The following is a 26,697-nucleotide window of genomic DNA, read 5'->3' on the forward strand; positions in this document are numbered from 1 at the left end:
AGGTGACCACGAAACTATCATCAATTAACGTTAAAATCCATCTGGTTCATTAATGTCTTTTAGGGAAAGAAATCTGCCATCCTTCCCTGGTCTGGCCTACATGTGACTCCAGATCCTCAGCAATGTGGTTGACCCTTAACTGCTCTCTGAAATGGTCCAGCAAGCCACCTAGTTCAAGAGCAATTATGGATGGGCAACAAATGTTGCCAGTGACAGCCATATCCCATGAAAGAAACATAAAAAAATCTCTCAGACAGACCATGCCAGATCATAACCATTCGCCGAGTATAAACATTTTCCTCATGCCGCCTCTGGTTCTGATGCAAATCACTTTAAATTGCTGTTCTCTGTTTCTTGACCCTTCCACCAATGGGAACAGTTTCTGCCAACATACTCTGTCCAGACCCCTCATGATTTTGAACACTTCTATCAAATCTCTTTTCTTCGGAGAATCCCAGTTTCTCCAACCTACCCTTGGAACTGAAGTTCCTCATGCTCGGAACCATTCTCAGAAACCTTTCCTGTACCATCTCTAATACCGTAACATTCTTAGGAGTGTCTCAGGAAGCGTATTAGGCATACTGCGCTGGGTTTAAAATATGCACATACCGTGCACTAGCTTGTAACATAATAATGATTACATTTGTGTTCATTCAGGGCTCCTGTAGAAGTTGTGCAAAGGTTTATGCCAGCTCTTGTCCCTCCGGAATGGCTCAGCTGGTAAGTGACACTTTGATTCATTCCAGGACACGACCAACATGCTTTCCTTTCTCAATTGATTTAATCGGGTAGTTAGTAGCTTGCAGGGGTGCGTACGTTCATTTGGTTCATCTAATTTTTTTTAATTTACACGGTGGAGATGTAAGTGACGGAAGAGAGTCTAGAAATGTACTCCACAGCACCACTCACTGGCCAATGCTTGCAACTATCCCACTAAAGGCAGCTGCTTACAGACAAGCATTTCCATTCTAAAATGTTTATATGGGAAGTTCCAATATTAAACATTGATCTGAAGGCGCAACCAAAAATTGTAAGAACATACAATTTAAAAGGAAACAGCTTGCATTCGCATAGCATCATTAAGGCAAAACACTTTGCAGGAGAGCAATCAGACAAAACTGACACCAAACCACAGAAGAAAAAAGGAAGACAGGTGAACAAACATTTTATTGGAGCGAAGTCCAGAATGTAGGGTGGGGAGAGCTGAGGGCACAGCCACCCAATGGGTGAGCGTAAGAGATCTACGTGCTTTTAATTACATTTCTTCCTTTCCCCGCCTCACTTTCGTTCCCTAAAGCATTGACCCTGTTCTGAGGGACAACTTCACATGCAGCAGTAATCTAAGGCCTTTATTCACTTTTAATATATATTCTTAACGTTTTAGCACTATGCACTCGATATATCTTTCATGTAAATAATGCAGTAAATACGATAGGACAGTTATATAATTGTTTCTGTGCAATGCAAAGACTGAACCTGCTCTTTCTGTGATTGCTGTCTGATTTAGGAGACCTTTAGCCATGGGTGCTTTTACATGAGCAATTTGGTGGGACTGCGTCTGCCAACACAGGGCTGCAGTAGAAACTGCAATGAAACAGTGACTGTGAGTAAAATATAACAATTAAAATTCAGAATTTAAAGTCCCAGGGTGGAATTTGAACTCGCAGGGTGGAATCTAACAGCCACAGGGCCTTGGGTTAGAGTTGGATTCAGTAAAATGGTGGGCGAATGCATCAGAATGACATCTTCCCACCGCTGGGAAAATTTCCACAAGGTGATTGGGTAGCAGGATCAGGAACATGCAGGATGACAATGGGCATCAAGTTTGAAGAGGATTTTTAAAAAAAGCATTTTTATTGGGTTTTCACATTTTGTATTGAAGAGGATTTAAAATGTTCCCCATGGCGCACGGGTTCCACATCAGCAGCTCATCTGTTCAAAGGAGGTGAGAGGTCAGTGGTGAGTGAGTGCCAGTGGAGATGTCAGCCATTGAGTACAGCTGCGTTGCCAAACATTATGCCCTCTCTGAGCCCCACCCTCAGCGAGAGGCTTCCCTCCAGCAACCCATCCTATCGCAATGGCTTCCTCCTTCATTGGAGTCACTGAGTGGCAGCTGACCTCCAGTTCTTCTCCATCCCTGAAATTGTGAGCACAGTGCTCCTGCAAACAGAGACTGACATTGCGTCGCTCTTGCCTCATTGCCCAGCTACCCTCGTCAGTCCATGTCACTCCTCATGTTCTGTATCACGCACATTGTAAGGCCTCCTGCAAGCAGTCATTCAGTCTTGCCAATTCAGTGCTCACCCCTGGATGCCCATATGATTCTATGTGTGAAGCAACTCTACGTCCCACGAGGGACACTGGCCCCTGGTTATTCCCAATGCATGAATCAGCCGCATTGACTCACATCTTACGGGTGCCATTATTTAGAGACAGGGCTGTGAACTTGCTATTTGGAATTGTAACTCATTTTGTTTCCTCTTGTGGGAGAGTCTGGGACCAGAGAGCCTAATCTCAGAGTGAGGGGTCACCCTTTTCAGACAGAGATGAGGAGGAATTTCTTCTCTTGGAGTGTAATAAATCTGTAGAATCCTTTACTGCAGAGGGCTGTGCAGCTGGATTATTAAGTATGTCAAGGCTGAGATAGACAGATTTTGAATCAATAAGGGAATCAAGGGTTATGGGGATAGGATATGAAGTGAAGTTGAGGATTATCTATCAGATCAGTCATGAGCTCATTGAATTATGGTGCAGACTTGATGGGCCAAATGGCCTACTTCCTCTTCTAAGTCTTATGGTCTTATGGTCATTCACCTTGCCAGACCACAAACAATTTTTTTTTAAAGATTGAAATGTTTCTGGCACCGCACCCATGTTTATGTGACGTCTCACCAGCTACCTCGGCCACCTCCAGCCATGCCTTCCCCCTGCGGGTCCCCTTCTCCATCCATTGGCAACAGTACTTTTCTCTGTCCCCTTGCCACCCACAGGGGGACCTCTAGAGAGACGTCACTAAACCAACGAGCCACTGTTCTGCTGGCCTCTCTTATTCAACGCTCCTTCCAATGCCCTCTGCATATGTGTGCAGCCTGTATGAAAGCTTCCTTTGACCTTCCGAATCCCTCGCACTCAACATTGGCTGACTCTTCTGCCTGCCGGGCTGTTTATTGGCTGCAGATGGGCAAATCCCTGAGGATGTCCTATGTGTCTGCGGACTGAATTTGACCTCGGCCTCAGGGCTTGCCTGCAGGTGGGATTACTAACCTAGCAGCATTACCATGACAATGCCATAGCCTTTGTAATAGCCTTACCATATAAAGACCTTCAGCTCTATCACTTGGAAGCTAAAACATGTCAGTTCAGAGAGTATGATAATTCTTCTCCATGATTTTTCCTGACGTGTTTCCTAGGTACCAAAATGCTGCAGAGGATTCTACGGCCCAGACTGCAGACCATGTCCTGGAGGCTTCCAAAACCCCTGTTCTGGCCATGGACAGGTAAGGGTTTTAGATTGGAAGCTTTCTGTAGACCACAAAAAAGCTAGTTGAAATGTTGTGAAAGTTAATCTTCTTTAATATATATAAAAAATGAAATTTCAAATATGGACTCAAAAATAGGAGCAGCGAGCTAAACATCAAAATAACAGTAACTGAATAAAGTAACAAGCACTTACTGGTGACATTAGAAATGGGTTTAAATAAGAAGATGCATAATAATAACACTCTTTAAAACTTCTCCCCCCCCTTAAATTTTAATCTCTGTTAAAGACAGAAATACAATGAAACTAATGCCTTAATTTACGTCAGTCTTTCAGCAACTTTGCGACTATGCTGTGATCTGCGCAGTACCACTGGTGACTCCGTCAACTCTGGTGATGCTTGACATAGTTCAACTGAACTTGTGGACGCAGGAGTAGGTTGGCATGAATGTCCCTCTCCTGAAGTAGAGTCCACTGGAGATCCTGGTACATGAGGAACCATTTCTTGTTGAATTTCCAGAGCAGCATTTCCGTCTATTGTGTCATCTGGAACGTTTGCTGAGCCCAAGCCACGGCGTAGACGAATATGATCTTGGTGTCTGTAAACATCTCTTCCATTGTTCAATTCCACTACCAACGATAGTGGACCTCTTCAGTTAAGAATAACTCAAGGTCACCAACACTGGTTACTGCCAATATTCCTGATATAAATACAATTATTTGGGTAAAAACGTCTCTGCCAAGCATGATAATCAGATCTCTCCTTCTGCTGTTCTTGTCTCCTTCCCACTTTTGCTTTGATATCTGGATGTAGCAGATCCAGGTGAGATTTTGGTCTTCTACCCATCAATAATTCAGCTGGTGAGAGTCCCGTAGTTGTTTGTGATGTGATACGATATTGAAATAAGAACCTTGAGAGCTTGGACCCTAAAGTATCACCTGCCATCTTCAATCCTTCCTTCAATGTCTGGACAGCTTGCTCTGCCAAACCATTTCAAGCTGAATGAAAAGGCATGATACGCACATGGCATATTCCATTCCTTTGCATAAACGCTTGGAACAACTCCCTCGTAAATGTTATACCATTATCAGAAATGAGATAATCCGGTAACCCAGACTTGCAAAGACTTGGTGTAGCTTCTCAATGGTACTGGGAGCTGTAATGTTGCTCATGATGTATACTTCTAACCACTTAGAATTTGCATCCCCAATGACTAAAAGCATGTGACCCATGAAAGGACCTGCAAAATTCACATGAAGGCTCGATCCAAGGATGGTCAAGCCAGTCCCAAGGATGTAATGGTGCTAGTGGCACCATCGGCGGGTTAGATTGGCATGCAGAACAGGATTTTTACTTTGTTCTGCAAATCCTGGTCCATATTAGGCCACCAAACATACAGCATGGCTAGACTTTACATTCAAGAGGCACCTGGATGAGCCTGATGAATTTCATCCATTACTTGCGAACGACCAGGGGGTGGAACAACCACTCTCAACCCCCACAGTATGCAACCATCCTGCACACTTAACTCATCTTTGCACCTCACTTAAGGCTCCAACCCACTATCTTCTATGATAGATGGCCATCAGAAATCTTTTAACTTGCAACAGAATAGGATCTCTCCGTCCACTGCTTAATTTGTTTAGCACTCACTGGAGATCGGGCAAATCTCTCGGGAGGACACAATCCCTGGGTTGGCAAATCAAGTAAAGGAAGACAACTTAACACATTGGCACTTAACATTGTCCTTCCCTTACCGTTACACAATGCTGTCTGATATGTTGACAATGTAAGCAGTCAGCGATGTATTCTTGCTGAGGCAGGGTAGGTGGATTGGCCATACTAAATTGCTCCTTAATTGAAGAATTGGGTACGCTAAATTTTTTTTTAAAAATGGGCCAGTAGATTTTGATTGCAGCAGTGCTTTAACATCTTTGAAAGCCTTCTTCTGTGCAGGCTCCCAATTCCATTTTGTTTCTTTGTGCAGAAGTAGGTACAGTGGAGCCAACGCTGTAAACAGGTCTGGCAAAAACCTTTCATAATAGTTTCTGCGGTAGTACCAGGTATTGCGGTACCTAAGAGGCTGATGACCATTGGTTAGACCCAGGAGTTTACCATTGGCTGTTGTTACGTAGCTCCGCCCTGACAGGCGGAGTATAAGAAACGGTGCCGTCCCAGCAGCCTTCACTTTCTGTCCCGAAGCTGCTGGGGAACAAGTTCTAGTAGATTAAAGCCTTCAGTTATGAACTCACTTCGTCTTGAGTGTAATTGATCGCGCATCAGTTTCTCAAACCTACAAATGTCCTGAGCTTGGCTACATTCCTGGACTCTGGAGCTTGCTTAATCACTCAAATGTTCTCTTCCACAGGAGCCACGTCTTGTGCAGTGATTCTTTGGCCTAGATACTCCATGCTCAGTGCCTGAAAGATACACTTGCTCTGCTTCGGACACAGTCCCTCCTCTGAAAACCTTTTTAAAAACTCGATCTAGATTGTTGAGGTGCTCCTCTTAGTCTTACCCAAAATTAAAATGTTATCCAAGTAAACCGCACCATGAGGAATGCCTTGTAACAGGTTGTCTATAGTCCTTTGGAAGGTTGCCGGACTGTAGGATATGCCAAAAACTAAACTATAATCTTTTAGATTCTTTATTAGTGTCACAAATAGGCTTACATTAACACTGCAATGAAGTTACTGTGAAAAGCCCCTAGTTGCCACATTCTGGACATGTTCAGGTACCCTGAGGGAGAATTCAGAATGTCCAATTCACCTAACAGCACGTATTTCAGGACTTTGTGGGGGGAAACCGGAGCACCGGAGGAAACCCACGCAGACACAGGGAGAACGTCCAGACTCCGCACAGACAGTGACCCAGCGGGGAATCGAACCTGGGACCCTGGAGATATGAAGCAACAGTGCTAACCAGTGTGCTACCATGCCACCCTGGTCTATTATACTTGAATAACCCTTTATGCGTGTTGATAGTTACGTGCTGCTTCGAATCTTCCTCTATCAAGAGTTGTTGATAAGCCTGGCTCATGTCCAGTTTTGAAAATGCCTTGCCTCCTGGAAGGGTTCAAAACAGATCTTCTATCCATGGCAATGGGTAAGCGTCCAGCTCGGAAACCTGATTAATGGTAAGTGTGTAATCCTCACCTCTGCGCATAGTGCCATCACTTTTAAGGACAGGAACAATTGGAGCGGGCCAACGTGAAAATGAATGGGCTCAATGACTCTACACCTTTGCAGCCGCTCCAACTCCTCCTTCCAATTTGGCTTTCATGGTCTAGAGCACAGTCCTTGATTTGAAAAAGTGAGGAGTAACCTGAGGATCTACAAACAATTTACCTGTGGTACCCCACAATGTACCCAGTTCATCTTTGAAAACCTCAGGATATTTCTGAATGACAGCCTCTGTCACTTGTGTGCTTTATCTCACCCTAGTTCAACTGAATTTTCCTGAGCCAGTCACACCCTAGTAGACTTGGCCCATGCCCTTTTAAACCCCGAGCCTCGCACTTGCTTCTTGGCTGTTCTATGCCATGTCTACCTCGAACGCTCCAAGCAATGGTATAGTCTCACCGGTGTATATCCGAAGGCCGATTACTGTTTGAGTATGGGCTTGTGCCTACTTAGAGACCCAAATCTTCCTGAAGGTCTCTTCACTGATTACCAGTACAGATTACCTGCATCCACCTCCACCTTGTTTCTGTCCATTGACCTCCACTATAATATAAATAGGCTTTGCGCATCCCTCACTCATATTAAACATGTCACAATGGTGCCCATTTGCATGGTCTGAGCTTTCCAAGCAATGCACCATTGACTGAGGCTTCTTTGAAGTTCCCTGCTCAGCCTTCGACTTTCTCTCAACACCCAGGCACTTCTTTGCTAAACACCACTTCTTGTTGCACTGGTCACAAATAGCGTCCATAAACTTTAAATAATTCACATAATGTGACCCTCCACACCTAAAACACTCCACGGTTTTCACTTTTTTACTTGCAACTTCTTTTTTACTTGATGCAGTGCACATGCCTGCCTACCTTCTGAATATCTTTTGCTTTATTGGCAGCCGTTTCCATGCCCTGAGAGATTTCCAGAGCCTTCTTAAAAGTAATTGTGGCTTCTCGCAGCAAACACCACTGAATGCTGTCCTCATTAATGCCACAAACTAATCTATTCCAAAGCCTGTCTTCCAAAACTGCCCGAAACTTGCAATATTCAGAGAGCTGGTGCAATTCAGCAACAAAGTTAGCTACATACTGTCCTGTCTTCTGAAAATAACTATGGAATTTTAAATATTGTACAATTACTGAGAGCTTAAGGATTGTGGTATTCTGAACGAGTGTAAGTAAATCCGCAAATGAAATGTCCCCCGGTTTCCACGATGTAACTAAATTTCTCACTAGCTTGTAAATCTTTGCCCCATGGGAGAATTGAGCTCTTTCAAGTCTCAACTGTGATTTTATTTGCCAAAAGAAAGTGTTCCAACCTTTCCACATGTTCAGTCCAGTTCTCGTTCCAGAAATTCACTGATTGACCCAAACATAGCTCGGGTGCTGCTAACTTGACTTCGAGCGGTAAACTTAAGAAAACTTCATGTTGAATGTATTGAAACTCAATTTTTTTTATTTTTGTAGCCAAAAAGATGTGGTAATTGACCAAAGCAATGTGAGCTAAATGTTGTGAAAGTTATCCTCCTTTAATATATATAAAGAACAAAATTTAAAATACAGTATGGATTCAAAAATGGGAGCAGCTAGCTAAACATCAAAAGAACAGTAACTGAATAGAATTAGTTCTAATAGCAGTTAAATAGGAATGTAAGCAGGTAACAACAAATAATGTTGTCACATCACTTAATGATGACATGAGAAATGGATTTAAATAAGCAGATGCATAATATTAACACTCGTTAACACTTTCCTAATGAGAATCATGAACCCATTGTCATTAAATAGTTACACACGCAAAATTGCTACATGATATTGTAATTAACATTAACAGATTCTGTGGCTGTTCTTCTATTTATTCATAGAGTGTGGGCATCGCTGGCAATGCCAGCAATTCGTACCTTTCTCGAATTGCCCTTGAGGAGCTGTTGGTGAGCTGCCTTCTTGAACCACTGCAGTCCATGTGGTGTAGGTACACTCACAATGCTGTTCGGGAGATAGTTCCAGGAAATTGACCCAGCGACAGTGAAGGAACCATCATTATTGTTTTAACTCAGGATGGTGTGTGGCTTGGAGGGGAACCTTCAGATAGTCATGTTCCGAAGTATCTGCTGCTTTTGTCCTTCGAGATGGTAGTGGTCACCGTTTTGGAAGGTGCTGTAGTACAGCATAGTGTTATATACATGCCACAAACTAATAGAATTACATCAAATGTGCAGCATGGAAACAGTACTCTTGGGTAAATTGGTCATTGGCAATTTTGTGCTCCACATGATCTTCCTCTCAGTCTACTTCATCTCATCCTATCAGAATATCCTTCTATTCCTTTTTCCCTCATGTACTGATCTAACCTTCCCCTAAATGCTATTTACTTCCTCATCCTTGTGGTAACAAATTTTATATTCTAACCACAAACTCTTTGTGTTTTGCTCACAGTGTGCAGATGGCTTGGATGGAAATGGCACATGTCTTTGCAATGATAAATTCAAAGGCTCCCAATGTCACCTCTGCTCCGATCATGACAAGTACGGACCAAACTGTGACCAAAGTAAGCTTGTTCCTGCTGCTTGAATGTCAAAGTCACACGGACCTGAATTACCCACAGACCACTCATGCTGGTTTTTTTTAAACCATTTTTTAGCCTGTCGGTGTGTTCATGGGGAATGCGATAACAAGGTGTCAAACAATGGAGCCTGCAAGTTTAACTCCTGCAAAGTGGGATACAGTGGGATCTACTGTGAGAGACACACCACGCCATGTGGACCCAGTGTTCAGTTCTGCCACGCCCATGCTAACTGCGAATACAAGAATGGTGGCCTCAGGTATTGTGGGCTGGAATATCAGAAAAACATCAAATAATGTGAAAAGAATCACTTTGTGGAACTGGATAATACTGTCACAATTTTAGTTCGACCCAGCGACAGTGAAGGAACCAGGTCCAAGTTAGGATGGTGTGTGGCTTGGAGGGTAACTTGCAGGTGGTGGTGTTCTCATGGGTCAGCTGCCTTGTCCTTCTAGATGGTAAGGTTCACAGGTTTAGAAAATGCTTGTGACCTTCGTAGTGAAAGTGAGAGCAATACCAACTGAACCACAGCAGTAGTTGGATGAGTCTATTTCTAAAAGTATTTAACATACTCATAAGTGTTCACCTTTTCAGTTCTGACTATGTGATAGTGTGGCCATACATCATTTGACTTAAAAGGTGTTCATGCGTTAGAAGCAGTTCAGAGCAGGTTTACTAGACTAATATGAAGGATGGCCAGGTTGTCCTGATGAGGAAGGGTTGGAGAGGTTAGGTTTATATCCGCTAGAGTAAGAAGCAACTTGATCGAAACCTCTAAGATCCTGAGAATAATCAACAGGATGGATGTGGCGAGGATGCTTCTTCTTGTCAGAGAATCTGGAAATAGGGGTCTCTTTTTAAAAATAAGGGGTCATTCATTTAAGACGGAGTTCCGGAGAATATTTTTTCTGAGGGAAGTGCAATGTGCGGAGTCTTTGAATATTTTGAAGGCAGAGCTAGATAGATTCTTGATTAACAAGGGAATGAAAGGTTATCAGGGTTAGGCAGGAATGTGGGGTTAAGGTTACAATCAGATCAACAATGATCGGATTGAAAGGCGAAGCAGGTTCGAGGGGCTGAGTGGCCTGCCCCTGCTCCTAATTTGTATGTTCGTAAGTAAATGGCTGCTATTGTTTTCCCTCCAGCTGTGTTTGCAAACCAAACTATGAAGGTGATGGATCGTACTGTGAAGAGGTCAACACTTGCCGTCGGCCCGATCGAGGTGGTTGCAGTCGCAATGTGGGTAGAGCTGACCGATTCTTTATGCTAATTATTGTGAATTCCTGTACAGATAGGAGGAGTTGCCAACCCTGCAGGGTTCCCTGGAATCTCCAGAAATGAACCAATCTCCTGACCACTTCAGCACGGTAGCATTGTGGTTAGCACAATTGCTTCACAGCTCCAGGGTCGATTCCCAGCTTGGGTCACTGTCTGTGTGGAGTCTGCACATCCTCCCCGTGTGTGCGTGGGTTTCCTCCGGGTGCTCCGGTTTCCTCCCACAGTCCAAAGATGTGCAGGTTAGGTGGATTGGCCATGCCTTTAGTGTTCACAATTGCCCTTAGTGTTGGGTGGGGTTACTGGACAGGTTGGATGTGGGCGAATTAAGTGGGGTGCTCTTTGCAAGAGCCGGTGCAGATCGATGGGCTGAATGGCCTCCTTCTGCACTGTAAATTCTATGATTCTATGAAACATTAGGGGCGGGAGTCTCCGAACCCCGCCGGGTGGGAGAATCGCCAGGGGTCAGCGTCAATCCCGCCCCCGCCGTCCTTCTAACGCTCCCGCCCCCAAAAATTGACCCGGCGTGAGGTGCGCCGCCCGCCTCGGAGAATGGTGGGGTCCGGCGCAACTCAATGGGTGCCGGGGCTGACCGAATTCGCCAGCCCGCGATGGGCCGAAGTCCCGCCCGTTCTTTGCCAGTCCCGCCGGTGTAAATTAGAGTAGGTCCCTTTACCAGCGGGACCTGGCAGCACGGGCAGGCTCCGGGGTTCTTGGGGGGTCGTGGGGGGATCTGGCCCCGAGGTGGACTGGCCCGCGGTCGGGGCCCACCGATCCGCGGGCGGGCCTGTACCGTGGGGGCACTCTATCGTTCCGCACCGGAGGCCGTGGTCCTCCGCCATTCCCGGTGTGGAAGCGAATCCCTCTGCGCATGCGCGGGGACGACGCCAGCACGCGCTAGCGCTCCCGCACACGCGCCAAGTCGCGCCGGACTGCGGAGGCCCTTCGGCGCCGGTTGGCGTGGCACCAAGCCCCTTTCCCACCAGCCGGCGGGGCACCAACCACTCCAGGATGGGCCTAGCCCCTGAAGGTGCGGAGGATTCCGCACCTTTAGGGCGGCCCGACGCCGGAGTGATTCACGCCACTCCGTCCCACCGGGACCCCCCGCCCCGCCGGGTAGGGGAGAATCCCACCCTAGGTCTCTTAATTTTCCATAAACACTTTTGTTTATTAGCGATAAAAATATTAGTATTGCATTGGGAGAAAATGCCTGTTTGATTGGGTGGGATGATTTGGGGCGGCATGTCATGTGAAGAAACCTCCAGGAATACCTCAACCCAGAGTTGGCAACCCCACTTGACAGGAGCATGGACATTTTCAGAAAGAATGTTGATAACATGTAGATGGTGGTGCAGCAAAAACGTCACTGGGCCAGTAATCCTGAAGCCCAGGCTAATTCTCGGGAGGAAAGTGGGTTCAAATCCCACCACGGCAGCTGGTGGAATTTAAATTCAGTTAGCAAATCTGGAATCTGGGATATAAAGCTCTTCTCAGTAATGGTGACTGATGCACTAAGCGTCAAGAACCACAAAGACGTGTGAGACTTTAACTAAGGCTACACTACATAGGAAGCTTACCTGACACAGACGACCCCAGACAAAATGGGTCCTGGTCACCGAAGTTGGTCTTATACTGAACTCCTGGGGGAGTGGCTAAGGCGGAGCTCTCCGTGGCCAGGTCAGGTTACATACAGGTGACCGAACCTCTACAGAGCTACAGTACAATACACAGTATCATAAAAATCACAGGATTACAGGGCCACGTTACACACAACTATTATACAACTATGTACAATGCTAGGGAAGTACAGTGGTGTATCACCACAGTGACCATGACAACTATCATCGATCTGGTTCACTATGGGAAAGGAGATCTGCCATCCTTATCTGGTCTGGCCCACATGTGACTCCAGATCCACAGCAATGTTCACCAAACTCTTAAATACCCTCAGAAATGGCCGAGCAAGCTGCACAGTTCAAGGGCAATTCAGGATGGGCAACAAACACTGGCCTTACCAGTGACGTCCATGTCCCATGGAAGAATAAAGATATTTCCGTGATTACTGATTCTCCAATAATCGGCAGTATTTTTGTCTGTCTGTGCTATTCTGATTGGTTGGCGAGTTGATTTTGTGGATGTGCATGGAGGCACGTGGGACTACTTGAGCAGTGGTGGACATTGAGGGGACGGAGAACGATGTCAGTGGAGGACAAGGGGATTCATCGACAAAGTTACCTTGGCTGAATGGATTGGTGACGGGGAGGAACGACATGGAGAGGGAGGGCGTGTGGCATGGGAGGGGCGCAGAACGCGGCATGAGGGATGGTGTAGAATGGATTGGGATTTTAAAGAAGCACTTTTGCAGTAAAGATATGAATTACACTGAAACAAATTGCAGGTCTCTGCTAGTATCAGCATAATTAATAAATTGAGTCAATTCGTACCTTTGTGTTCTTCATTTATGGATTTGTTGAGCAAAGAGGTCACATAGTGCAGTAGGCTTTTAAAAAAATGTGGGACGCGATTCTCCCAAAAGGGAACAAAGTTCTCTCGCGAGCACGTTTAGCACTCGCAGTGCCAAGAAACACATGGCTATTCAACGTGACTCGCATTGAATAAGGGGCCTGAACGAGGCCGCACACAGCCCTGTTTTGTACACTGGGGAGCTCCGCTCACCGGAACTCCCAAAATGGCGACCCAATCCCCAAGGCCCCAGATACAATCCCCAACCTCCCCCCCCCACCAACACCCACGCCGGGCAACCCCAGCCCAATCTCGTGCATGCAAAAAATGCCAGCTTGGCGGTGCCAACCTGGCAGTGCCCACACCAGCTGGCAGTGCCAGGTAGGCACTGCCAGGGTTCCCAGGTGGCACCAGCAGTGCCAGAGCACCACCCTGCCCAAAGGGCATGCAGCTGGGGGTCTCCGATTCCCTGGGAGATCCCCACGAGTGACGTTCTATCTGGTTCCCATTTGTGGGGACCAGTACCAAACAGCGCTCGTCCATGGTCTCTGAGGCCAAGGGATCGAATCACAAAGCCTCAGGTGCCTTGGGAATCTGCACATTAGAGAGAGGCTTACTGCCTCGCTCTAATATGAAGATTTTCTAAAATGTGGTCCCGCCCATTGCGAGAGGAATTCACATTGCAACATCTCGCGAGATTGCATTGAATCTCGCGAGGTGTAGCGAGTCGGGTCGATCCCGGGTGCGGGGTCTCCCGGCTTTCAATGGCCACGCTGTACCAAGGCGAGGTGCTTTTCTGGCGCAGCATGGCTGTAGGATCACGCCCGTATTCTTTCATGGGATGTGGGTATCATTGGCTGGGCCAGGATTTGCTTCTCATTTTTAATTGCCCTTGAACTGAGTGGCTTGCTTGGTCATTTCAGAGGGCAGTTAAGAATCAACCATATTGCTACGAATGTGGGGGTCACATGTAGGCCAGAGCAGGTAAAGGGTGGCAGATTTCCTTCCCTGAAGAACATCAGTGAACCAGATGAGATTTTACAACAATCAATGATAATTTCATGGTCACCATTACCGAGAGTAGCGTTTAATTCCAGACTTTATTCATTGCATTTAAATTCCACCAGTTGCGGTGGTGGGATTTGAATCCATGTCCCTAGAGCGTTAGCCAGGACCTCTGGTTTATCGGTTCACTGACACGTCCACTATGCCACTGTCTCCTCTGAGCCAGAAACTCTAGGTTCAAATTCCACTCAAGGTCAAGGAAGGTGCATTCATAATGTGGTCAAACATGTTGAGAGTCAACATGCCAATGGCTGGTGCTAAGAGTGGGAGAAATTTGTGGTCAGTCAAATGATGGAAACGATGTAAAATTACTTGTTGCAACAGCAACTCCCTGTGTGAACTGTAACACACAACACCATAATTGTCAGTATTAATGCACTTGCTAAGAGATCAGATGGATTCCTCTGTTTTAAATTTGCAATGATGTCTGTGTTAATGTAAGCTTTTAATCTGCCAATTCATCACAGGCTGAATGTATTGAGGCAGCAATGGGAATGTATTCATGCCGGTGTCTACCAGGGTGGACAGGAGATGGTGAAGATTGTACTGAAATCAATAACTGCCTGCTAGAAAATCAAGGAGGATGCCACACCAATGCAAACTGTATTCACCTGGGCCCAGGCCAGGTAAATGAGAATGCTTCATTTTCTTTGCCAATTTCCTCCCTTCTTTTGAAGCTGTCAACTCCTTCCTGTGTCACCCGTGTGTCAGTTGGTCGCACTGTAAGTCAGTAAGTTCAATTTCACTCCAGGGACGTGAGTGGAACACTGAGAGAGGGAGAGAAATGGAAGTGCCTGACGTTCCTCTCAGATAGATGAAAACGATCGGTGAATGACAGCACCCCGATGGATGCAGTAATAAATTGCAGGCCTGATTCGGTGCTGGAATAGGCCTTAGCAGCCTAAGAAAGAGGCATAGGCCATAAAGCCTGCTCTGCCATTCAGTAGGATAATGGCTGACCTTTTCCCTCATGATAGCCGCATTCCATGATCCTCTTAGTGACTAAACATTTATCAATCTAAGTCTTGAACATATGCAACAACTGAGCGTCACCAACTCTGCGTTAGAGAAGTCCAAAGATTCACACCACATTGGGTGAAGAAATTTCTCCTCACTTCAGTCCTAAAAGAACTACCTCTTATTCTGAAATTATGGACCCCGTCATTCTAAATTCTCCAACCAAAGAGAATACCTTTTTCCTCCTTATGTTCAATTCCCTTTCATGACCAAAAGACGAGAGTGCTAGTTTTCAAAGAAGGAGTGTCTTTAGTGTTCAATTGTTCTCTGTTTGATTGCGTCAATCTGTTTACTCTTGATGTTCACTCTGCTGGATTGGTTAAGCCTGGCTGTGGACTCCGAGAGAAGTAAACAAGGCTGTCGAAAGAGCTGGAAGCCAGAGCTGTAAGCATGGAGTAGACACTTTAAAGCATTCTATAAAACTCTGGTAAATAAAATTTATTCACACATAGAAGCTGGTGTCATCTCTGCATAACGCTGAGAATGAAATAAAAGTTTCATCAAGTGTTGATTGGTAATTGAATTTATCAATCGAAAAATTAATATTGTAAATAAACATTTTAAAAAAATATCACCAGAATCAGTTTAAGCAGATCCCATTTTCATTTTGTGTGACAACCCTTAATAACTGAATTCAGCAGTAATAGACAGCAAGAAATATTATGATTGGGTCTTTATTTTGTTAACAGAGTGACTGTGAGTGCAGGAAGGGCTTTCGTGGTAATGGAATACAATGTGAGCCGATAAACCCATGTTTGGAAGAAAATGGAGGGTGCCATTATCTGGTGAGTTGGATATTTGAATTTGCAAAGTCCTAGTTTCTTCAGGATAGGCAAGTTTGTCAACCAGACTTCCCAGGACCATAAGTACCAACACCAATGTGTCCAATACACAGGCATAAAATAGGTCCAGTGATAAAAATTGTATTAGGTTGACAGAGCACACTGTGCGCATCTGTTCAGGTAATTTTGTCAGGGTTTTTTTTTAGGCAGCCCTAGCACTTGCCTAAAATTAATGCACAGGACCCCAGTTCTGATTGCATTTTAAAAATTCATTCATGCATGTAATGTGGGCGTCACTAAGAAGTCCAGCATTTATTGCCCATTCCTAAATGCCCTTGAGAAGGTGGTGATGAGCTTCCTTCTTGAACCGCTGCAGTCCATGTGGTGTAGATACATCCACTGTGCTGCTAGGAAAAAAGTTCTAGGATTTTAAAGGAACGGCGATATATTTCCAAGTCAGGATGGTGAATATTTTGGAGGGGAACCATCAGCTGGTGTGGTATCTGCTGCCCTTGTCCTCCTAGAATGGGGTAATGATCGTGGATTTGGAAGGTGCTGTCTAAGGAGTCTTGGTGAATTGCTGAAACAGTCATTGTCGCATGTAACAAGACATTTAGGTTTGGGCTGATAAGTGGCAAGTAACATTCACACCACATCTGTGTCAGACAACAACCATCTCCAACAAGAGAGATTAATCTCCTCTTGACAGTATCATCATTGAACTCCCCCATCAGCATCCTGAGGGTTACCATTGACCAGAGATTTAACCGGAGCAACTGTATCCACAAGAGCAAGTCAGAGACCGGGAATTATGTGAATTTTCAGCGGCTCTGGTTAAGTTTTCTGTAAATATTATTGGAGGGGAAATGATGCACTGCGCCATGTGATTCAAACTTAGTCTCAGATTTGTTCAGAGAAAGCTACCAACTCAGCCACATGGGCCGGGATTCTCCCCTACCCGGCGGGGCAGGGGGTCCCGGCGGGATGGAGTGGCGGGAACCACTCCGGCGTCGGGCCGCCCCAAAGGTGTGGATTTCTCCGCACCTTTAGGGGCCAAGCCCTCACCTTGAGGGGCTAGGCCCGCGCCAGAGTGGTTGGTGTGCCGCCGGCCGGCGGGAAAGGCCTTTGGCGCCACCCCAGCCGGGGCCGAAGGGACTTCGCCGGTCGGCAGAAGTCCGCACATGCGCGGGAGCGTCAGCGGCTGCTGACGTCATCCCCGCGCATGCGCAGGGGGGGGTCACTTCCGAATCGGCCATCGCAGAGGCCGATGCCCTCCCCAGGACCCCGGAGCCCGCCCGCGCCGCCTGTCCCGCCAGGAAGGGAGGTGGTTTGATTCACGCCGGCAGGACTGGCATGACAGCAGCGGGACTTCGGCCCACCATGGGCCGGAGAATCGAGGGGGGGGGCCTGCCGACTGGCGCGCCATGATTCCCGCTCCTGCCGAATTTTCGGTGCCGGAGTATTCGGCGGCCGGCGGGGGCGGGATTCACGCTGCCCCCCCGCCGATTCTCCGACCCGGCGGGGGGTCGGGGAATCCCGCCCATGTATCTGTTCTCCAACTGTGTAACAATGCTCCCAACTTCTCAAATCTGTAATAAATGAACCTACAGATTTTTGTATAACCCAATCTCCTATGCATGGTTGGTGCCTTGATGTTTATCTACTATAAGTAAACTCAAGGAGAAGAAAGACACAATTACAGCGAGTAACTCATCACCTGACTCCCAACAACCTGACAACCATATTCCAGTAACATGCCAGGAATGGGAGAGAGTAAATGGAATTCACCATTTACCTGGATGAGTGCACCTCCAAAAACACTCGAGAAGCTTAACACCATCCAGGACAAAGCAGCCATTTTATCAGCACCCCATACCGCACTGTATACATTTATACCCTCCACCACTGGTGCACAGTGGCAGCCACGTGTACTGTCTACAAGATGCATTGCAGCAACTCACCACGGCTTCCAAACCCACAACCTCTACCACCAAATGCAGCAAAAGGAAGATCTCTACCATCTGCAAACCGCACACCATCCTGACTTTCACCGTTCCTTCACTGTCTCTGGATCAATGTCCTGGAACTCCCTCCCTAACAGGACTGTGGGTGTACCTACACTTCACAGACTGCAATTCAAGAAAGCCTCTCCCTACCACCCTCTCACGGGCGATTAATGATGGGCGATAAATGTTGTACTTGCCAGAGACACCCACATCCAAAGAATTGCAGAACCCTTTATAATTTTGAATATCTCTAGCAAATCCCGTGTTGTAGGGAGAAAAATCCAACTCCTCTCATCTTGCTTATTGACTGAAGTCTCATTCCTGGCACCATTTTGTAAACCTCCTGTCAGGATTGGAAACAGTACTCCAACGAAGATCAAAACAAGTGTTTTTTTTAGCATAGCTTTCTTGCTTTTATACTCTGTGCCTCTCTTTATAAGACCAAGGATCATGTGTACCTTTTGAACAGCCTTATTAATGTGGACAGCCATATCAACTAATGAACCAATTGGATTGATACGTTATGATAGAAATGATTCAGTCACTATAAAATTGCTAGATTATCTTGTCGCAAATTTTCTCTCTCTCTGCTGTTTTAAGCAAGCATAAAGCTAAAGGCGAATTCTATTCTGTTATCTAAAAAAAAAACATGAAAATGTACAGCAACCCACCAACAGAATGAAAAGAAAATGATTAGAAGAAGTGTATCTTTTTACTACTCATTCACTGATCAACTTCTAATATTTGGCAGGCAACTTGTACATATATATCCCCAGGAATCAGGAACTGTGCATGTCAGCAAGGGTATGATGGAGATGGTGTGTTGTGCTATGGCAATGCCGTGACGGTAAGTAAACTATAAAGGCTATTGGTTGAAAAATGTTCTCTAGAGGTTCTGGGCTCATTCTGTTCTTCTGGTTCTACATAAAATTTACAAGGTGTATGGCCTTTAAAGGAAAATTGGTGTTGCACAGCAGGATTGAGGCACTCGTGCTGGGTTATGTATTAACCAATCCCCTATGCGCCTTGATATTTATCTACTTTATGATGTTCGTGCCTTGATGTTTATCTACTTTAAGTAAGCAAAAGGAGAAGAAAAATACAACATCTGCAGTGAGTAACTCACCACCTGACCACAGAAAAATGACTGTGTGGGTGAATGGAGGTCTTGATCTCATCCAAAAAGCTGGTTGGAAACATTCTGCCAAACTCGCCCAAAATGACACTTAGGGCGCGATTTGATAGAAGTGAAACAGAGTCCCATTTCAGGCACGTTTAGACTCTCGCAAGATTTACCGGCCTTAGCGAGTTCCGAGTCTGGCACGACGAGACTGATTGTTCGCGCCCTTTATCATTTTTTGGATGAATCGTGCCCTAACTGTCCATTCAATCTTCACCCACCAGACTTTTTATGGTTTATTGAAAGAAGTGCTGGAGTAGGGTCCCACACGCTGGCAGTGAGGGCTTCAGCAACCTCGACCTTCTAGAGATCAGGGTGCCAAGGTACTGCTCGGGCGTGTCCGTCTCCCGCCTGTGGGCTAGACTTAATTGTACGCCCCCAGCGGGTTTTCTTCACTAGGTTCCCATTGGTCCAGACCTGTTGTAAGCCCCGCTGACATGACCTCATTTCAGGGAGGGGGGGGGGGGGGGGGGTGGGGAGGTGGAATCTGAATGTGGGGGGACAATACAGCGGGGAAGCCCGCTGATGATATTAAAATGTATGATAATAGGATTTGTGTCCTTTCTGGGTAGGTCATTGACGGGAACGGGAACAATGGAACGGGAATCCCGTCGGCATGAAAGCTGCTTGGGGACTCCATTGGATTCTCCACCCCCGCTGGTTTTCCCACCTACCGAAAGCAGGGGCGGAGTATCCTTGCCTATGTCACAGCATGGTGATGCCCAAATAAGGACAGCATGCCATCAATAGCAATTTGAATATATATTTGAATATATTACAACTGCAATTCAAGTGTTTGTCATTGTAAACAGTGAGAACATTTTGCGATGTGTAGGAAATTAATTTCTCTTCTCTCTCTAGGCTCTATCCCTCATTCCAGAGGCAGCAGAATTTCTCAAATGGGTGGATGTAAGTATTGTTGTCCAAACAAAACGGCTCTCCTTCCTGAAAAAAGCCATCAACAAAAGGACGTAGAGTTAATTCATTCTTTCTTGGGCTTGGGGGCATTAATGGCAATGCCAACAATTGTTGTCCATCCCTAATTACCCTTGAACTGAGTGGCTTATTAGGTCATTCAGAGTTAAGAGTATAGAATCATAGAATTGCTGCAGTGTTGAAGGAGACCATGTGGTCCATCGAGTCTACACCGACCCTCTGAAAGAGAAGCCTACCTAGGCCCACTCCCCCACCCTATCTCCATAACCCCACCTAACCTCCACATCTCTGGACACTACGGGCAATTTATCATGGCCAATCCACCTAACCTGCACATCTTTGGACTGTGGGAGGAAACCGAAGCGCTGAGAGGGAGGACGAATTTGACAATAGCAGCTTGTCATGAGGATATGGAGCCCATCACTGGAGGGAGCCCTGGGAAATTCCAATTTTCATCTGCTAGTTTCAGCAATACAATCGAACATTCCATGAACAATTCAATGTAGGATATTCCTTCTCTCATGGTGCAAGCTATGCAGGGTGCCAGGACACCTATGAGTCCCTGCTAACCAGTGTTGCTAATGGCCTAAATGAGAGTGATGCATCATAACATTCACTTCCTCAACCAGGGTCAGGGAGTGAAATCATGGGATCGGTGCTTCTCCTGTTTCCAGGATCCTAACCCCACCCCTGCCCAGATGCCCGCTACCTCCATAACCCTCCCCTTCAATCATGCATGATACTACTGCCTCTTCCAGATTCACCAATCAATTCACCAAACAAAGGCCCTCGGAAAATAATAATTCCCATTGTTGGCATCTGATTAGAAATATCTGATATATACTCTTTTAAATAAAACGCAAAATCAGTAAATTAAGCAAGAATGAGAGGTGGGGCACTGTAACTAAAACGAAACCTCAATGGAAATTTAACTAACAAAACCAAAATAGTGTTCCCATGACTGATGATGCAATATCTTCTACACACCACAACATTATCGCAATATTTCAATACCTTAGAAAACTCATAAAAGGCGCCGAAATAAAATGGGATAATAGGTAAATAGTCAAATGGCCAAGATTGGAGACAATGAAAAAGACTCCTCAGAATCACGTGCAGTATAAAACAGGTTACTGATTGACTGAGTCTATTGCATTATGAGCAGGCATAAGCCATTGGGCACCACGAGCTTGCTCTGCCATTTAATAACATTGCCTACAATATACCAGTGACCATAACTCCAAAGTACTTCATTGGCTGTAAAATGATTTTGACATCATGAAAGGTACTTTATAAATGTAGGTTTGTTTTTGTTTCATTGTCCCTGCCTGCAGTCGGCAGACTGACTATTCAATAGTGAATTAGGAGGCCCAGTGGTGATTCTCTAAGGACTTGGAATGAGTCATTCCTTCACATTCCTTCACTGTCACTGGGTCAAAATCCTGGAACTCCCTCATTGAGCACTGTGGGTGCGCCTACATCACATGGACTGCAGCAGTTCAAGATGGCAACTCACCACTGCCTTCGCAAGGGCAATTAGGGAGGCGGTGGTTTGGTGGTATTGTCACTGGACCAGTAATCCAAAAACCCAGGGTAACGCTCTGGGGACCCAGGTTCAAATCACAGCAAATGGTGAAATTTGAATTCATAAAATCTGGAATTTAAAAGTCTGGAGTTAAAAACCATTGTCGATTGTCAGGAAAACCTATCTGGTTCACTAATGTCCTTTAGGGCCTGCATGCGACACCACAGCAATGTGGTTTACTCTTAGCAAAACAACTCAGTTCAAGGATAATTAGGGGTGGGAATAAATGCACATCCCCTGAACAAATAAATAAAAATCCCACATCCCACGAATGAGTAAAATAAACCGCCCTGTGAATGAATAGAATAAAATGATGTATGTTCCCCCGCTGCTATTTGTGGGTGCTGCAAAGGCGCAGGGATCTCCATGAGGAGTGAAAAAAGATGGAACTCTTAAGATGTGGATCTGACAACGTAAGTTCACTAAATTAGTCCATCAGAAGAGAAGTTGTCTTACGAATGAACTGGACCTATATTCTCTGGAGTTTAGAAGATTGAAAGATGGTCACAATGAAGCATATAAGATTCTGAAGGAACCAGGCAGGGTAGACACTGAGAGATTGTTTCCACAGGTCGGGAATCTAAATCATCAGGGGCACAGTCTCAGGATAAGGGGCCAATCATTTGGGACTGAAATGAGAAGAAATTTCTTCACTCAAAGCGTTGTGAATCTTTGGAAATCTCTATCCCAGAGTGCTGTGGATGCTTCATTGTTAAATACACTTAAGACTGGGGGAGACAGAATTTTGGTCTCCCAGGGAATTCAGGAATATGTGGAGCGGGTGGGAAAATGGAGTTGAAGCCCAAGATCAGTCATAATTGTATTGAATGGCGGAGCAGGCTCAATGGGCCATATGGTCTGCTCCGGCTCCTATTCCTACTGTTTACATGTATTCTTCCCTCCTTGTGGCTCTAACTCCATGGAATCTATCCTTCCTGGAATTTTCTGTTTTATGTCTATCATTATGCAACAAATAAAAATGATAGACAGGAAAAGATGAGCTAACCCATCATGTCTAGCCCTACATTCATGATGCCTGAAGCATTATGACTGGACATTCTTGTCCAGGGCAAAACCCACCTCCCTATCCCTCACCATCCCTTCCCCACTCCCGTAGCCATGTAATCTCCTGAGAGGAGAAAAAAAAGGGAAACATCCTCTTTGACATTCTCAGACAATTGGAAATTCTTTTAATCCAAATGTTTGCATTCTCTTTCTTTTCAGGGTGCTTCTCAAAGCCAACTTCTTTCAGAAACAACCAATATCACACTTCTCGTGCCCTCGCAGAAGGCCATTGATGGCATGAATAGTGACAAACGAGCGTTTTGGCTTAAAGCAGGACAGCTTCCAAACCTGGTGAAGTGAGTTAATTATCTTTCTAGCTTGGAATGTCAATGGGTTTGGGAACTAAACCACACATCTAATGTGCCATAACGCATGCGGTTAATGTCCTAATATGTTCATTTACAAAGACAATCAGCTCATTGCACACACAGATTTCTGCTTTTGGCATCTCTGCATGTTCGAATATATACCACCATAACAAGTACACACATTTATATAGCCCCTTTAGCATAGTAAAATATCCCAAGGTGCTTTTCAGGAGCATTATCAAATAAAGTTTGAAAACGATATTAGGTCAGGTAACCAAAGGTCACCGAGGTAGGTGAAAAGGTGTCAGAACGAGCAAAGCGAGACAGATGGGTTTAAGGAGGGACTTCCAGAGCTTGAAGGCTTGGCTGCTGAGGGCATGGCTATAAGTGATTAAAATCAGTCATGTGTGGGAGGCCAAAAGCAGAGGAGCACAAAGAACGCAAAAGATTGGAGAAGGGGAGGTGGGGTGGTGACGTCCTGGAAAGATTTGAAAAAAACTTAATTTTAAAATCAAAACGCCATCCCAAAAGGTGGAAGATACCCATGACTCTGCATTTTACATTTGATTTGATGGAGGGCAGAGTAGGGAGCCTGGACCAGAAGGGTTTCATAAAGAGGGAAGCAGCAGAGTCTTCAATGGAGGTTATGAGGTAGGAAGGCCATTGGAGCGGAAATTGAGTCATTGCAAAAATGAGCCACAAGGTGATGAGGCGTGGATGAGTTTCAGCACCAGAAACAATTCCTGCTGATTTCTTCTGTTGTGGAAATGAGCACAAATAATAAACTACACACCATGTGGCATGGCCACATGCCCACAGCTACCTGATAGCTGTGGTCGGGGTGCCATGCCCAGAGAGGCAGCCCTTTCTGTATATTCTCCTAGCTAAAAAGAATGTTACCATGCACAGAGTTCCCTTATCATCATGTCTTTCATACACTTTTTGGGTGAGTGTTAACTGTGGTTCAGCTGGTCGCATTTCCACCTGTGAATTAAGTCTCGCTCCAGGGCTTGAACACAAAAAAACAAGGCCCTGTCGAGCTGAAGGAGTCCTGCAATGTCAGAGATGCTGTTTATCAGTTGAGATGGCCCATTGAGAGCCCATCGACCTGCTTATGTGGATGTAAAAGATATCATGGCACTCCTTTGAAGACGAGCAGGAGAGTTCATCCTATTTCTCCCTCAACATCACAAAATAGATTACCTGGTCATTGCTGCTTTGTTATTTTTGGGAGCTTGCTGTGCACAAATTGACTGCTGTGTGTCCTACATTACAACTAATGGGTAGACTTCAAAAGCACTTCATTGGCTGCAAAGCATTTGGAGAAGCCCAATAGTCATGAAAAGTGCTCGGTAAATGCAAGTCTTTTTTATAATGTGGTAACTTCAACATATTGATTGATTTATGTTGACACAGATTTTATTTACTTGGCCGGGATTCTCCCCTACCCGGCGGGGAGGGGGGTTCCGGCGGGATGGAGTGGCGGGAACCACTCCGGCGTCGGGCCGCCACAAAGGTGCGGATTTCACCGCACCTTTAGGGGCCTGGCCTTCACCTTGAGGGGCTAGGCCCGCGCCGGAGTTGTTGGTGCGCCGCTGGTCGGCGGGAAAGGCCTTTGGCGCCACGCCAGCCGGGGCCGAAGGGACTGCGCCGGCCGCGGAAGTCTGCGCTGCTGACATCATCCCCGCGCATGCACGGGGGGGGTGGGTGTCACTTCCGCATCGGCCATTGCGGAATCTATGGCCGAAGCGGAAGGAAAAGAGTGCCCCCACGGCACAGGCCAGCCCGCAGATTGGTGGGCTCCGATCGTGGTCCCCCCAGGACCCCAGAGCCCTCCCGCGCTGCCAGTCTCGCCGGTAAGGTGGGTGGTTTGATTCACGCCGGTGGGACTGCCATGACAGCAGTGGGACTCGGCCCATCGCGGGCCGGAGAATTGCCGGGGGGGTGCCCGCCGACTGGCGCGGCGCGATTCCCCCCCCCGCCAAATTTTCAGTGCCGGAGAATTCGGCGGCCGCCGGGGGCGGGATTCACGCGGCCCCCTCGGTGATTCTCTGACCCGGAGGGGGGGTCAGAGAATCCCGCCCCTTGTCTTTTATTGTCTTTTTAGATTGTTTTTACATACATTTTATCACTTTGTATTTTGTTTCTCTTCCAGACAGCACGTGTTACAGGGAGTGTACAGCCTCACAGACCTTCTCAGTTATTCATCTAATTCACTGGCAACAATCAATTCAGGCAACTCTTTATCCCTCACAAAATTAAATGAGGTATTTATTGTCTTTAGGAAAATAAATCAACTCTTCATTTCACTCCAATATAATTTTATGTTGCTGCTGTAGGTCACTTCGCCCAATTTATAATTCCACTAATCTTCAGGTGCCACCGCAAGGGTTGCAGGGTTACAACGGCAATAGTAATGGCCTGGTCAGCGATGCACACTTGTCAAGAACATTTTGAAATAAAAATAGCTTTCTCAGTGAAAAGCATTAATTTCTCATGACTGGGCGTGAGAGTAAAGATCGACCTGACCAAACGTTCTGAGTTACTGGGCTTTTGTTTGACAATTCTTGTTCGTTCTTCACCAGGTAAATGTTGTGTATTCATGTTTGTTCCCAGTTGGAACAAGGTCACTTTAAGAGTTTGATCCCGTGATGTACTGATGACATCATTGGCAGTTTGGGTGGGCTAACAGTCAGTCTATTCTAGCAGCCTGTAGTGAAAACACCTTTCTAAGCTGGCGACGGGGTCATCGATCCACACTGCAAACACCCCAAAAAAGAGCTGGAGAAATCCGTTGGGCTAAGAAAAATTGTCGATCCATGTTGCAGCTATCCAAAAAGGATTAAGAAGAGAAAAACATTGCTACCTCAGAGCTGGCAATGGAGGCGTTCCGAATTATAGCAGCAAATGAACCATCGAAGGAACCGAAATTTAAATCATTATTTCAGGCAAAACAGCATCAAAAGAAGCTTTCCACGTGTTCTGCTCAGACAGTTCTGCAACAGTGCTCCCTCAACTATGAGTAGCAAGTAAAGTAACAAATACCCTGCAACAATTAATTGAGAGCATGGGGAGTATTGCAACTACCCTTGCAAAGCTCGGAAAGGAACAGGCTATGTTCAGGTTACTTTGTTTGAAAGGAGAAAAAAAGAAGCAAGATAGGGCTAAAAGCTTTGTGGCACATTGTCCTTACACACATTGTCCTTTTACACAGTAAAATGGCAGGAGTGTTTGGCAACATGGGACCGTATACTGAATGCACCGAGCACTGGAGCTCATGCATTGAAAGATTCGAATACTCTGTCCAGACGAACAAAATTTTGGTGATCATAGTAATAATAATAATCTTTATTGTCACAAGTAGGCTTACATTAACACTGCAATGAAGTCACTGTGAAAAGTACCGAGTTACCACATTCTGGTGCCTGTTTGGGTACACAGAGGGAGAATTCTAAATGTCCAAATTACCTAACAGCACGTCTTTCGGGAAGCAGACACTGGGAGAACTTGCAGACTCCGCACAGACAGTGACCCAAGTTGGAAATCGAACCTGGAAACCTGGTGCTGTGAAGCCATCGTGCTAACCACTATGCTACCGTGCTGCCCCGACTTTCCTGAGCCTGAGAGAGGGGGTGGCGGGGAATCTTTCAACGTCCTGAGAAGTCTGGTGCAACCAGTAAAACCAGGCTTGAAAACCTATGGTAAAATAGTGGAGATATTGCAGGGCCTAAACTCTTGGTCGTCGCCGAGAGGTTCACTTTCCACAAACGTAACCAACAAAATGGTGAATCAACCATA

General features: G+C 45.8%; 1 protein-coding gene across 1 annotated transcript in view; it reads left to right on the forward strand.

Annotated features, from left to right (window-relative positions):
* The window catches only part of LOC140396386 (stabilin-2-like), a 246,525-nt gene that overhangs the window by 67,681 nt on the left and 152,147 nt on the right, over positions 1-26,697 (forward strand). The window contains exons 19-30 of the mRNA XM_072484967.1: positions 658-720; positions 1,508-1,603; positions 3,411-3,497; positions 9,091-9,202; positions 9,296-9,476; positions 10,363-10,456; positions 14,488-14,646; positions 15,727-15,822; positions 18,577-18,672; positions 19,867-19,914; positions 22,751-22,887; positions 25,055-25,166. Of these exons, the coding sequence (XP_072341068.1) occupies positions 658-720; positions 1,508-1,603; positions 3,411-3,497; positions 9,091-9,202; positions 9,296-9,476; positions 10,363-10,456; positions 14,488-14,646; positions 15,727-15,822; positions 18,577-18,672; positions 19,867-19,914; positions 22,751-22,887; positions 25,055-25,166 (1,281 nt within the window). The remainder of the gene's footprint in view (positions 1-657; positions 721-1,507; positions 1,604-3,410; positions 3,498-9,090; positions 9,203-9,295; positions 9,477-10,362; positions 10,457-14,487; positions 14,647-15,726; positions 15,823-18,576; positions 18,673-19,866; positions 19,915-22,750; positions 22,888-25,054; positions 25,167-26,697) is intronic.

The sequence above is a fragment of the Scyliorhinus torazame genome, chromosome 19, assembly GCF_047496885.1.
Source record: "Scyliorhinus torazame isolate Kashiwa2021f chromosome 19, sScyTor2.1, whole genome shotgun sequence".
Lineage (NCBI taxonomy): Eukaryota > Metazoa > Chordata > Chondrichthyes > Carcharhiniformes > Scyliorhinidae > Scyliorhinus > Scyliorhinus torazame.